This window comes from Anolis sagrei, chromosome 1 (genome assembly GCF_037176765.1).
Source record: "Anolis sagrei isolate rAnoSag1 chromosome 1, rAnoSag1.mat, whole genome shotgun sequence".
In the NCBI taxonomy this organism is placed as follows: Eukaryota; Metazoa; Chordata; class Lepidosauria; order Squamata; family Dactyloidae; genus Anolis; species Anolis sagrei.
In genome coordinates this window covers 113,837,703-113,853,129 of record NC_090021.1, presented here as the reverse complement: position 1 = coordinate 113,853,129, position 15,427 = coordinate 113,837,703, and the positions used below count along the sequence as shown (strand labels likewise).

The 15,427-nt window shown below is 36.4% G+C and overlaps 1 protein-coding gene across 1 annotated transcript in view; it reads right to left on the bottom strand.

Annotated features, from left to right (window-relative positions):
- LMBRD1 (LMBR1 domain containing 1) overlaps window positions 1-15,427 on the bottom strand; it is a 70,303-nt gene that overhangs the window by 38,777 nt on the left and 16,099 nt on the right. Inside the window, exons 4-7 of the mRNA XM_060752833.2 lie at window positions 14,925-15,022; window positions 13,577-13,644; window positions 4,081-4,169; window positions 2,931-3,004 (exon numbers count right to left, since the gene is read on the bottom strand). Coding sequence (XP_060608816.1) covers window positions 2,931-3,004; window positions 4,081-4,169; window positions 13,577-13,644; window positions 14,925-15,022 — 329 coding nt within the window. The remainder of the gene's footprint in view (window positions 1-2,930; window positions 3,005-4,080; window positions 4,170-13,576; window positions 13,645-14,924; window positions 15,023-15,427) is intronic.

Below are 15,427 nucleotides of genomic sequence, written 5' to 3'. Positions count from 1 at the left end.
CTCTTTGGGGGCATATGGGAGCCTATATACTTCTAACACATATAGGAAGTAGTCCATGCAAAAGCAATTGAGAGCTTTCTCATGAGAGCAGTGAATCAGGTTTTAATTTGCTTGAAGACAGGCCATTAAGAAGTTAAGTGAAGGGAGGCTGTAAAATGGCCACATGAGGGGAAAACTCAATGTGAGGTTACTATATTACAAAGGTTCTAAAAATCAAGAAAGGAAATGTATTCTCCATTGCTTTCTTCTCCTTCTCTAGGCTCTTCTTTGGCTCTACCATATGATGTAGCTAGGCTGTGGGAACTGCCATCGATGTGAAGCTCCTTGGTCTCTTGGGTCTTTATTTGTAAAATGCAGTTCCATCTGTGTACTACAGAAAAGTGGTAGTTTCTGCTGTACTGGAGCTTGGAATCATAGATGGAAGAAAGAACACAACAGGTGCCCAGAGAAACAAACCATTTGACTTTCAACCAGAGCAGAGATTGTTTCTGCTTTACACAATTTTCTTCATGTCTCTATAGGGAGACAGGAAAACAAATAGAGGAAAGTGAAGTGCCTCTTTAAAAAAAGATTAAGGTCACAGAACACTGAAAAGAGAGGAGGATATTGACATTCAGGATGTAGTAACGAACTTTCATGAAAGACATCAGAAGACTAAAGTTTTTTCTCCTGCATGAGCCAAGACCTAGAAATAATGCTACTCTTTACTGATTTGAGATCACTTCTCCTCACGAATGACCACAATCTCATCCACTTTCCTCACAAAAGATCTTCCAGAGAATGCACAATTTCCTTTTTCTCTTAAAATCAGAGCAACCAAACCAAATATTAACTCAGAGATGCATATAAAAAACTTTGGGGGGGGGGGGGGGGGAGTGTCAATTAGAGTAAGCCACAACAGGTCCCAAATAAAGTAACAAGCTAATCTGCCTGTCATTAGAGTTTTAATATTCTACCTTGACTTCAAACAACAACACAGAAAAGCTGCCATCAGCTCTGTTTTTACCCAAGGCTATATAAAATCATTTTAATGCAAACTGTATTCATGAGTTCTTATAAGCACAGTGAACAACAGATAAAAACAGCCATAGGTTTGTGGCACTTTTTAGGACCAGGTTTCCCTCTTCTAAATTTAAGAAAGATATACCCCACAGTTTAGTTCCACTAAGTCACAATAGGAAATATTAAGTTTTATAATTTGTGTGCATGAAAAGATCAGACACATGCACAGCTCATGTACAGTGAAACCATGTTGTTAAATGCTCCATGATCCAATGCAGCAGGCTGCATGCTGCAACTCCACAAGAATTGAGAATTCTTAAGGACATCTACATTTAGAAATTCTTTTAACTCAAGTACAAAGCACAAATTGAACTGAATTGTTTTCTAAAATTCAGAAGTTTATTTTGGGAAGCTGATTAAAAGGTTTGAGAAGTAGCTCCATTAACAACTCATAGTCCACAAGACACTGTGGATATCCTATAAAGGGCACAGCTGGGGGGGGGGGGGATATCAAGGATCCACCTGTCACAGCCTCTTATTTCTTAGCGTCAAAGCAAAATACATCCCACTTCTATGGCATTAAATGAAGAGAAAGCCACACAGAAAAAGAACAGAATCATTGGCCTGGGTTCACAAGAAAGGGTCAAAGGTAGGAATATACACAAAAGAAACCTACCACAACAAAGGAAAAACATACATTTAAATACATTGACTAATTGGTAGTATAACACTGTTCTCATACTCAGAAGCCAGTTTCCATTCATGGAATCCCATCCCACTTGGAAAGTACGTATATACAACACAGTGAACTATTTGAGTAGGAGCCCCCAGGTGGCGCAATGGGTTATACCTTTGTGCCAGCAGGACTGTTGACCAAAAGGTTGGTGGTTTGAATCCAGGGAGTGGGGTGAGCTCCTGTCTGTCAACTCCAGCTTCTCATAGGGGACATGAGAGAAGCTTCCCATAGGATGGTAAAACATCCCGGCATCCCCTGGGCAACGTCTTTGTAGACAGCCAATTCTCACACACTAGAAGTGACTTGCACTCTCTCAAATCACTCCTGACACACAAAAAAACCCTATATGAGTTGACAAATGCATGGCACTTTTCTATTCACTCAATGGGAATGCATCAAAATAACTTCTATTGCCACACTAGTGTCATTTTAGTCATTCAAGTGTTTTACACATGTTATCTCATCAATATGAGAATCAAGAAAAAAAGCTAAGTGGGATGAAAAGATGGGGGATGAGAAGAAGTGAAATTGCCACGAAGTGACTAGATTTCTAGTGCAGAGGCCAATGAGAGCAATATAACTTCTATGAACTGATATTTGATTCTGATGATGTATAAACTATTATAGCTATAATAACAGAAAGATTTTAGAAGAGAATAGAGCTTATTATACTAAAGACTTTTAATTAGAAACAGACTTTGGCCAGGATGCTAAGAAGTTCAATATTTAGGATACAAAAATCTATAGCAGTAATCCCACATCAGACCCCCAGGCTCTGACACATTGACTTAGAGATGGCATGAAACTTCTGCTGACTAGTGTTGAGTCAGGAAGACAAGTCGCATTTGCACAATTCATTTAAAAACTCCTGTCTGCTAGGATACAAACTTTTGACAAACTGCAAGAAAGAGTTACTATCACTTTTAAAAACTTTTCAAACTCATGGAACTGTACATACGTTCATTTAGATACCTTTCATTAACAAGGCTGAGTAGCTATCCCTGAATTAAAATAATTATGGTTAAGATTATAGTTTCCATAACTCACAGCCATTGGATATGTTAATAGGAACCGGAACCCAAAACATCTAGAGAACATCAGATTGCCTATCTCTGGATTAAGGTGTGATAAGATTGCCTATTGTTAGAATGGAAATAAACTTTAAATTGGAGATAAGAAGTTAGATGCTTACTGTATAAGTAATCGCTGCCATCATTCCAATAAGGGTTAAAGAACTTATCGAGAACGATAAGGCTGCCAAACCATCTATAAGTGAAATGGCAGAAATACAAATGAGACACACATTTAAGAACACTTTACCCAAGTTTCATATTTTGTTTTGTATCTATTTTAAGAAAGCTATTTTAGTGAATGAATGCATGTACATGCACAAACACACACACATACCCAATAAAAGCTTAAAGGAGAAACTGTTAAGATATCCATCAAGGACAATGAATTGACATGTATATTGTTAACAGTTCACCATCCTGCAACACAATAGAATAAGCAAACAAGTATTTTATTATGATCTTAACAGGGAAACTAGGCTTCCATTGCCTTGGAAGATTTCTTCCATCACTATCTCAAAGGTTATACATTCTCCAGTCTGTTATTAAGAGTTTAAATCAATGTCAACACCAGTCTGGCACAGGGATTGGAAATTATTGGTCTTTATATGTTGTTAGACTACTTTTTATCAGCCGAAACCATCACAGACAGTGGTGAGGAATGCTGAAACCTTCATACCAGCAACACTGAGAGGCCCACACTTTGTCCATTCCAGCCTTGATACCAGATTCCTATATTTGACCATTTAAGTGTATTTCAGTAAGTCACCCTGTCTTCTGAGAACTGCCCAAAAATCAGCAGTATAATTCACTAAAGAAAAGCACACGCACACACATATAGAATGACTCTGAATCTAAGTACAGACGTTGAAGTCAAAGCCTGAATCTGCTGAAATGTTTATACAGAAATGTTCATGTATATTTGTTGTTTGCATTTCCCAGAGATATAATGAGTTTTTCTACTTTCACAGGGGTTTTGTGCCCCTAACACCCACAAGTGTGTGTGCATGTGTGGAGGGAGACTGTATGTAAGACATCCAATTCATGACATTTTAATTTCAAGGAGGAGAAAGCCATCACTGTTCTCTGTTTGTCAACCAATATCACCTTTAAATGAAGAATTCAAAATTTTACCATCAATTAACATGCACTTATTTCAAAATGCAGTGGCTTTTGTGGCAATGAAGACTAATCAGACAACACACGAAGAGAAGCCAATACTTTGAATAAGTCTTGTCTCATTATCTGTAGAAAAAAAAAAGAGTATCTTACGACTGCTTCCAAGCTCTTCAAACAGAAGTTTCACTTTCTCCCATTCTGTTGAATTTTTCTTATGGGGAATATCAAGTGGAACAAAGGCTCTGCAATAAGAAAAAATAATGAGAACTTCTATTTTGAAAGTTATCTTCCAAAAATTTGATTTGATATATTGAGATGATGCTGGGAGCAAAGTTCAATTATATAGAAAATTCAAGAACCTTCGCTAAATTGAAAACCAATTTGTTTTCTTTCAAGAAGTTGTTTCTCTGTTCAACCCATTTTTGAAGCTGATTCTACACTACCATACAATGGACTCATGACTTATTGGAAACTTGCAGAAAGGCAGCCAAAGACAGGGAATGTAAACTTATCGAGGCTAACACAGCTTCAGATAAATTAGATCTTTTAAGTCAAACGTAAGAGTGTAAAAATAAAATTTCTGAATAACAGTTCAGCTGTGATTTGTTCTAATACAGAGTAAGTATTAAATTATATTAAACGATTACCTGATCAAAAAACTATTCAAACTAGAAATAGCAAATACGAGATTAATACCTTCTATCAGTAGTCATTCTTAGGAGACTGAAGGAGCAATCCAGTACATATGGGTTAACACTTCACACCAACCTGATTAAGGCAGGAATCAGCAGAATTCCTGTCTATTGTAACCAATGCCTCCTCACACACATTCCCCTCAGTTTGATTATATAGCGTTACTGATCTGAGATGCACTGAACAATGGTGGTACAGATAGAAAATAATTTTCCCTCCTCAGTGGTTCCCCTCTCCCGGGTGGGTGTGGACTGCTCTCTCACCCTCCTTAGAATGACCATTCCCAGTAAGGATCAACCTCTCATTCTCAGATGTTAAAAGAGCAATCCACTACACATGGAATACACCCAAGCCATCTTCTCCAGGACAAGGCCTGACTATTTTTTTTCTGCATCACTATTTGCAAAACCGTTCCTCCAAAGGTTGCCTGATTTAATCTGTACTTGTCCACTGTGTTGTGTCTAACAAATGTAGAAAGTTCCTTTCATCCTGCAGCTGCCCAAACATCTTCATCTCAAGTCATTACAATAAAGGCTGTTGTCCTAGCTATTAATCTGGCACAGTATGCCATTTGTGACCCCTTTACCAACAAGAAATCTTTATGAGAACCTGGTATATAAAATAGGTATAAAATAAGTATAAAAATCAAACATTTACTGATAACAAAGGATTGGCATTCTGCACATTAGATTTTCAAACAGGCAATCCTATGCATGTCTACACAGAAGTAAGTCATAGTGAAATACAACTGTGTTCATACCGAGGTATGTACAAGCCTACAGCCTAAAAGGAAAAAGAATCTTCAAAATTATCTCCTACATTGCCTTCACTTTGAAAAAAGAAGGTAGAGTATGGAAAGACACAACCATCTGGTTGTTTGGATTAATGCTAAAGTAACTTCAGGTCTAGCCACAGCTCCTGTCTGGCTGCTATCAACCTATTTAAAGCTCTTGCTGTAAAGATCCAATACTAGCTGCTTTTGATTTAATTTCCAGTTATGCATTCCAGAATTAATGCCCTGACAAGCAAAATATATTTTAGAAGACTGAAAAAATGTTGATTAATATACAGTTTCAATATACAGTTAAGAATACTTCCTACAGAATTGAAAAAGATTAATGTTAGGATCAAAGAAATGCTGGACAACACATTTTAGAATGAATAATTGATCAAACTCCACCATTAACATGTGTTTTGTTTGATAGTTTTTTTAAAAAAAAAATAGAAAGAATATTTAATTTAAGGACCTGTGAAATAAGTTATTGAAATGACACAGTGCTAATTTAATTCACTATTAATTCAAATTATGATTGTTAATTAAGAGATTGTTTAAAAATGCTAGGCAATAATGTCACACTTTTCAACATCTGAATACTGTTATACTATACTTCAGAATACGTTAGTATTAATCAGCCAGGATTCTTCCCCATCAACAAAAAGCAAACAGTTAGTTATACAGGACTAAAATGAAGGAATTTATGTCAAAGGAGCAGGCATGCATCTGTAGTGGACTGAAAGCAAGCATTTTAGATGACAATCTGTCCAAGCAGCTGTGTCACCAATGCCCACATAATTTACAGTAATGAGCTTGAGCAGCTTCTGTTAGAGGAGGCAGCCTTACTTTGTCATAGCACACTTCAAAACAGCACAGCAAAATGATGATAATTAAATTTTGTTTATACAGAAAATTCATCACAGTATCTGAAAAGAGCACAGATGAAATTTCAGCTGCATTGAAAGGTAACAATACACCAGGCATCTGTGGGAAGCTTGCTACACCAAGTATGAGCACGCTGCCTGGCCACTCCTACTTCCTTCTCAGCAATCAATAGAAAGTGACAATGGTTTGGATTTTCTTCGGGGGGGGGGGGATTTTTGGCTCTCCTGGAAAGATGGGGAAACAAGTCAGAGCGCTAGGTACTGTCATATTCCAAGATTGCAGTAAACCCATTGGTAAAAATCTGTGGTTGTTTATCTGTTCCTGAGGCAAGCAAGAGCAAATTCTGCTTGCAAGTGATAAGCCAGGATTTACACAGTTCACTGAGTTACTGTAACATTACACTGCTTGGGTCCTAACTGAAAGACTGCATTTCTCCATATAAACCTGCCCAAATTTTGAAATCTTTTTGGGAAATCTCCCAAGTCCTCCTGAGTAAAGATCACACATAAGCCAATAAAATGTTGTGCCACACTTATTTCTTCAAGAGCAATTCAAAAATTGTGATCGATACTATTAAAGGCTTTGGTATCTATAATTAATAGCCTGATTTTCTTCTGAAATTCTTTGGTGAACTTCGTTATCCAACATATTTCTGTAATACAATCCCTAATGCCTTCGCCTGAACTCAATTTGGATAACTGACATTTCTTATAATTCTGTGGGTATTGTAATCCCCAGTGCCCCGTTTCTTGTAGATTTGAATGTATACTGAACATTGTTAACCTTTGGGCTATTCTTTTGTTTTCCATATCAGCTGACAAATTAAAGTTTGAACTAGAGTAGATTCTCACCTTTGAAAAGACTAAGTTTTTACAAGTGTAAATTTTATAAGAAGAAAATTCTAAGAATGGGTTAAAGAGACATGAGGAGGGGGTGAAAAGTGCAGAGGAAGTGGAAAAGATAGCATTGCCAGGCACAGGACAAAATATGTGTCATGATGAGAAATTTGATATATGGTTTGAATGGAACTGTATGAAAGGAATGAATGAATGAGAGCTAATTTGACTGAAGATACTATTAAAAAATATTAAGGCCTGCAATGACTAAGTACCTGCTAATGAGGACTGAAAGGGTTGACATGCCATAGTAGACTGCTGACATTGATAAGAACTGTGACAAATTATTAACTGTTGAATTTTTGGGGGGAAACAACATGTTTACACCTATTTATCAGAGACAACGGCTCTTTAAGTTAAGGATGTTAAGAAGGAAGTCAACGCAAATCTGCTTGTGTTTATCAACACCAATTACAAAGAGTCAACACCTGCCAGGAAACTGAGAAGGAATCAACATGTTTCAGGATTTTTTTTCATGTCAGGAGCGACTTGGGAAACTGCAAGTCACTTCTGGTGTGAGAGAATTGGCCGTCTGCAAATGTTTCAGGATGGAAGACATCTAGCATTCATTTACAGCTTTGTGGACAACATCAATGAAATATTGCTATAGAAGTGACCTTATTACATTCCAAAATTGTGGCAGACCGGAGGAGTCTGGTCCACATGCCACTCTTCTCCATGGGAAGGAGAGGGATGGTGTACCTTGTGAGTGTCAGATCTGCTATGGGAAAGCAGGATTCTAGACACTTGCTCCTTTTCTCAAGGGAAGGGGAAGGAGTGTGATTTTGGAGTTTTGGATTTTGTGCAGGAAGTCACGTTCTGCTGTATGGAAAACAGCAATCTGATTCTTGGCATTGTTCTCAGGGAAAGGATGCATTTTGAAGTTTTGAAACTCTGCACTGGAAGATTTGCAAGGAAGCAGTCTGGCCTAAGAGATGTTCTTCGCAGAGGATGAATAGTGAAATTGTGGTGTATGCATGACGATGACTGAATCTATATGTGTGTGAATGCTCAGTAAAAATGTAATTCCCCTTTTGTTTGTTTGTTAGCCAATGTAACTGTAGTTTGTGTATCAATGTAGTTACATAGAATCGGTATGTCTATATGTCCAATGTGGTTCTTTGTATAATGTTGTTCTGTAAACGTTCTGACAACTTTTCTCTTACTGGAAAATTGCAATAAAAGAACCTATGCTTTAAAGTTATTAAAAAGTTATTCATGACATATGTGAGTGAAAGGTGAAGAAAGATCAGAATGACCTAGAAGAGATGGGAGAGGGAAGCACAGGACAAGTTTTGGAAAACAGGATTGTATTGGAACAGAGAGGAACAGAGAGGTCCCGAATTGAAGGACAGGGTTGGGAGGGAAAAGTGAAAGAAAGTGGAAAAGGTTTGGTTTGTGTGTGCATGTTTATATTACTCTGGCAAACTATAAAATCCATGGTGCAGAAGTGTCAAATGTGGCACTTTCTTGCACCTAGTAGTGTGTTCTGCAGATTAGACTAGTATAGTTTAATCTCTTCATCTCTAGTGTCTGATTGGAGTATAGAACTAAAGATTTTTGGGACTTGGAATCTCAACATCTTGAAGCAGTTTGATTGGTATGTCATCTTTCCTGGAAATTTATTTCTCCCAAGAGCCCCAATTGTTACTTGTTCTCAGCTTTCTAAAATTGTAGATTCACCTTCAAATGGTTCTTCTCTAAATGTAGGTCATTCTTTCATCTCTTATATACTGTATAGTGATTCAATGTATTCTTTCAATAAGCTTTCCCCTTCTACTTGGTCATTTACCGTGTTCTTTTTCTGGTTGTAGGGCATCCCAGCTCTTTCTTTAAATTTACCTCTGATTTCTTGCATCTTGCAGAAGAAATCTCTTGTTTATCCTTTTTTGTTGTCTACTTCTCTGCATTATTACAATAATTCTTAGTCCCTGCTCATAAATTACTGTAAAGTCACAATCAGGTTTCTGATTCCTATTTCTGTCACCTTTTACACTTTTTGTCTGTCCTTAAATGCTTCAGCCAGGTTTCTTCTTTTGGGCCCCAGTCCTCCCTGACAGATTAATAGTTAGTGTATGAGAGAAAGGGTGAGAGGAACCCTAATAAGAATCTTTAGTGAAACAGAAATAACATAAGGAAAGAATAAGCTTGTGCCTGAAATAATCTGTTAAAGAAAGAAACACATTTTGAAGGAAAATAAGTTTGAAACCTGTTTAGTGGAAGGAATAGTCCTCTTAAGAGTTGTTTTATGAAAATTTATAAATGTAACCTCGGAAGATATGTGCCTCTAAGAGTTAAGAAACATTAAATCCATCAAGCTTCTTCTATACTTCAATAAACTTGTTACAGTTTCTTCTAAAGCCAAGTCTCTGTTACAAATACTTTTAAGTTAAGCCACGCTACACATTGAAGAAAGACCAATTTAATATTACAAGCCATTAGTTGTGTTATCAATTTAGTAAGTCCTTACAAAGTGGTGGCTCTTTTACAAACCGTTACAAACTGGTGGCATCGTTACAAATTGGTGGCCTCTTTACGCTGCTCCATTTTGTACTTTTGCATTTCAATCATTATGATTAGCAACAAGTTGGTTTGGGTGAGTGAACAGTCTCTTCCTGGATTCCAGCACATCATCTTTAGATTTTTCAGTGAGAGCCATCTGACCTGGAAATTCCTTCTTCTGGTTCTATCTCTTTTACCTTGACTATTTTTGCACAGTATTCCTAAGTGTTAGTTATGGTGCCATTGCCATTATCTCAGAGACATATAGCACAAATGCCACTCCCAACCTCTCCCAAATGCTGCTGCTTTTTGGCAGATTTAGGATACATCTACACTTTAGTGCAAATGTAGTCTTAGTTTGGCAAAAGCTTGTCTGATATGAAAAAGCTATTAATTCAATGGATTTTAAGCTTAATGTTACATGTGTTTAAGGCAATGAATAACTGACATATGTAAGCCGCCTTGAATCCCCCTTGGGGTAGAGACAGGTAGGGTATAAATAGGGTAAATAAATATTAGCAGCACTACCATCAGCATAACCTTTTGCCCCACTGGAGAATGCAATCCCACCACCACAGAAATGTAGTGTCATGGTGGATTTTAATTCAATTCAACTCTCTCTCTCTCTCTCTCTCTCTCTCTCTCTCTCTCTCTCTCTCTATATATATATATATATATATATATATAATTGTTTTCAGTATTACAGTTGATTTTAAATATACTATATTTTAAACTGTTTTATTTTATAACTGTGTAATAAAATAATTGGGATTTTTCTAATAAATAGCATAAAAGTTGAAAGAATATATCTAGTGACTGACAGCAGGATCAGTAGTTCTTTTCAAGCAAGAATGTGCTTTGAACTGCAGTCATTTCAAGAAGTAACAGCTATATTAAGATAAAAGCATCTGCACATTTCAGTGTGCGCTTTTATTTGGGTCAAGTATTTTAAATTAGAAAGCTTCTAAGGAAGACAAGGTCTGTGGAAAATAACGGGCGTCTCTCAAGGTAGCTAAAGGCAGTTTGTTTTAGAGATAATCTATATACGGTGATATGCTTTTAAAACGATATTATCCCATGAAGGCTATTTCTTCTCTATGAAGGTATTTGTAATAATACCCCAGTGAACTTCCTAGCAAGGCTTATCTGTAAGTTCTACCATGTTCGTAAAAATAGAACAACAAAACTATTGTTTTCAACTGATTATTTTTATAAGATACTTTCTAATCAGCCCACATGTCTCCAAATGTATTTGCTTCATGAAGCAAGTGTGGAACACCAATTTACACAACATATTCAGTTTTTATCTGAGATCTTCATTACTGAAGTCACACTATGGTTGTCAAGCAAATCTCTTCTGCAACGTGCAAAATTACAGTAACAATCAGATGTATTCAAATATTGACTTATTTCTCTCTTCAGATTCAACAGCCAAAAAGCCAAATAAGGATTAAATATAGAGCTAAAACTAGCATCAAAAATTTACTAAACATGAATTATAATTTAAAATACACACATGCATATCATACAAGAGAAAACAGTTATTCAAATGTATATAGGGACTACCATTCAGAGATGAATTCATCTGGTGAAATTGATTGTGGAAAGAGTGAAAACTACATATATATTTGAAAGATTTTGAATTTTTAAAGGAGTGTTACTGTGGTTTCTCAATTTTTCATACTGAAGCCAGACCATCACACAGTAGATATTTTTAAATAGGAGGGCATTCAAGTAACTTCCTGCACATACGAAATCTCGCTGACATGCTGAAAGGTACCATATACAGGTTGAGCAAACCTTATCTGAAAATAAAAAGTATTTTTAAAAAATTGAAACTTTTTTGTCACTAGCACCTTTCTGCCTTCATTCTCTTCTACCTGCAGAAAGAGAGAGGAATAGGAAAAGGAAGGAGGGAGCACCTATCTTTTCTTCTTATTGTTTCATTCTTCTTCCATCCTACTCTCGTGTTCACTGGTGGTAGTGGCCCATGAAATGAATATACCAGCAACAGCGAGAGGTGGAGTTGCCTCATGCCTACAACTATGGTACCCTACTGAGGTTATGGTAGTGGCACAAAACCAGCTGTTTCACTGAAGATTCTTCCTTCACAAATACTTTATATATTTTTTTTCTTTCCATTTACAATTTTGCTGTCATTTCCAATTTATGGCAATCCTAAGGTGGAGGTATCTTGGCAAGATCTGTTCAGGGGCAATTTGCCTTTGCCTTCCTCTGATGAGAGAGTGTGACCTGCCCAAACCCAGGGAGTTTCCACAGTTGAGTGGAGATTCAAAATCTTGTCTCCAGAGCTGTGTTCTAGTGCTCAAACCTCTACACTATTCTGGCTCTCATTTATCACATATAGGTTGAATATCACTTATCCAAAATGCTTGGGAACAGAAGTGTTTCAGATTTTTCCAGATTTTTGAATGTATTTGCAGCTCTGTATATAATGAGGTATCTAAGAGATGGGGCCCAAATCTTTAAAAAAGGTTTCATATACACCTTACAAACACAACCTGTTTTGTAATTTTATGTACATTTTGGAGTATTTCAAAATTCTAGATAAGGGATGCTAAACTTGTACTATAATAAATTTAAGTATTTTCAAATCATTATTGTCAATATATGATTATGTTGTCAAGCAATAATTTTACATTCTATTTTAATTGTTTAAAAATACTTTTATTGTTTGTTTTAAACTGATGTTATTATAGGTGGCCCAGAGATCTTTAGATACAGAAAAAATAGCAATATTTTAATTAATAAATACAGTCATCCTTCAAATCCATAGATTCTGAGTCCAGATTCAATGAACCATGGCTCAAGAATACCACCCCTCCCCTCCAAAAAATCCAAAAAACAGGCTTTGATTTTGCTATTTTATATAAGGGATGTTATTTAATTACACCATTGTATTTAATAGGATTTGAGCATGGAAAGATTTTGATACACACAAGGAGACCTGGAACAAAACCCCAGTGGATACCAAGGGCCACCTATAATAATTAATAAAATATGAGCAGAAAAACACAAAAAAGAATACAAAAATGTACCACCAACTCTGATAAGGACTTCTTCTACGAGCAGATGAGTGTCCACACCACATTCAAAGGGCAGAAGATCAACAATGTTGTACGTGTAATAATTATATTAATAAGCCATAGATCTCCTCCTAAACATTTTTATGGGTAGGAGATTATTCCAATATCCTACTGCACAAAAATGACAGGAAAAGAGACCACATAAACTTTGGCACCAAGTTGGGACCGGCTATTAAAACCAGTCAATGTTTGCAGAACTCTATGCAGCTACCAATTCTACAAATATACACAGGAATAGGCAAATACAAATGGCCCTGGTGCTAGTGTTCAGCCTGGAAGCGTCCCAGTGTCACGTGCACTGCCAAAAGTATACAGGAGCCCCCTTCTGTTTTTAAAAAAAATGGTGTTGTTGATAGAGAACCTGACTTAAAAGGTGAACTGCTCCTTTGGGAAGCTCCCAAGGAATGCAACAAAGAGAGATCAATCCCTGAATATTTATTTTATATTTGACCTTATATGAGGACTGTATGTTCATTAGGATTTAGAAGGGTGTTTCATCAAATTCAAGGATGGGAAGACAAAGAAAGCAAATGGGGTGTCATTAAAGAAAGTTGTGACAAAGAAAACAGGAAGTTGAGAGGAAGATCTGGGAAAGATAGGGGGAAGATTATCAAGAGTGTTAAAAAATAAAAATGTTATTTTCTGGTCAAATTAAATTAATTGAATAAAGCATGACCCTCTATTTGGGGCAGAATGAGATGAAGTGGGGATGTGTCATCCTGGCAGGTGTATAAAATTTGAATTAAGAATGATATTCTAATACACTTGTACACACACATGCAAATACTTACCCAATTATCAGAAGAGCGGTACAAACCAGAAGAAACCCAAGTGTGTATTTCAATGCAGTTTGAACCTGCTGTAAAATTAAAGTAATAAGCGATTTCAGAAATACATATAATCTCTTCATGCTAATTCATGCAGTGAACACAATTTTCCCATCAAAGAAGCTTAATTGGTTTACATTGGAATTCATTTCAAGAATCTTGATTTCTTCCTGTAGAAGCTGGAATTAACTTTTAGTATCATTTCCAAAAACAAACTTTACATTTGTTTCCAGTATGACCCAGGATCTCTCTTACAGCTGATTTTCTTAGCCCCTAAATGCAAACGTTATTTATCTCCACCAGTTCAATATCAAACCTTCTAGTTCTCTTTCCTTTTCTTGTTTCAGAGGCACTACTACTCAAAAATGAGAACTGCCAACATTATTGAATGTATTACATTATTTTTGCTCTTGTTCTGCAATTTCACTGATAAGAATCCTTTACACACAGTTTCACAGAAGCATAGAATCAGAAAATAATATGGTGGCCACAGCTGCTTCCCCTAGAAGTAGTCTTTGAAAAAAGGAAATGTGATTTACTGCATAAATATTGTTCCTTTAGGCTTCTGCCTCCACTTGCACTTGCCAAGAGGGCAAAGAAATGGTTAGCTTAATGGACTATGAGTGTTCTGGTGCTATAAAAGGACTGATATTTATGTTCTAGTTATTGCATATAGAAGATTTCAGGTTCAAGTCCTGACATTTACAATTAAGAAAATCAAGTAATAACTAATGGAAAAAGACCCTAGTTTGAAACCCTAGAAAACCTACTGTAGTCAAACAGGCAAATCTGACATTATTTTACTCCAAGGTTATCCTAAGCAAATAAATACATGCATACAAGTACCAAAACCAGGTTGAAACCAGATCAAGTAGTATTTTGACCTTAATGCAATTTTAAGTGCCGATAAGAATGCATCTATTAAATGAATTACGACCTCACACAAATTCAACTGGTTCACATGGTTTACTCTACTTGGGACTAATAACTGTACTTAATCTGAAATAGTGTCTTCCATGGTTACAGGCTGCTATAGCAGTTGTGCACGACTAACCAGTTTCTTCCTTACGACAACTTCATGGTCTGTTCTGACTGGAAGAGATTGTCTTGCATCTCAAGTTGTGGTCTTTCCCATCAGTTGTGACTTGATGCTGTTAACTGTATCTAAAATCTCAGCAAGTGAACCTGGTATCTTCTAAATAGTTTTAGTGCCAGAGAGCATTTAACGATTCAACTAGTGGTAAAACAAGGAAATAAAAGTATTTTATTTACTATATACATAATAGTTATGAAATAAATAAAGGCTTCTTACTGAACATGTGTTGGCATCATCTTCATCTTTCTCTTCATAGTAGAAGTAGACAAATGGTATCCATAAGAATACACAGAACAGTATGATGGAATACAGTGCTAAAGTGGAGAAATGAAAATACAGTCATGTCGCAAACCTTTCTTCTTGTGAGGTTTATCAGTTAAAACTACTACCACTACAATGTTGTTTTATGTATATAATAAAGCGAGTATGAGCCCAAAAGCTCTGAAGATCCATTGAAGTGGGATTCTCTAGCTTTCACTCATAAGGCATGAAACATACAATGTATTGATTCAGTGTTACCAATATATCCAGCAGTTTAGACATGAATGTAACTAAAAGGCAAAATCACTCTTCTGAATTAGTTGTAAGAACAAAGGCGGCATCGGGGGGGGGGGGGGACACAGGGGACAGGGAAGGAGGGGCATGACTAACATGGAACCGACGCCAGCAAATATTGTTATATAGACATCTAGAGTTCATTTTCGGATTTTTTTCTATGC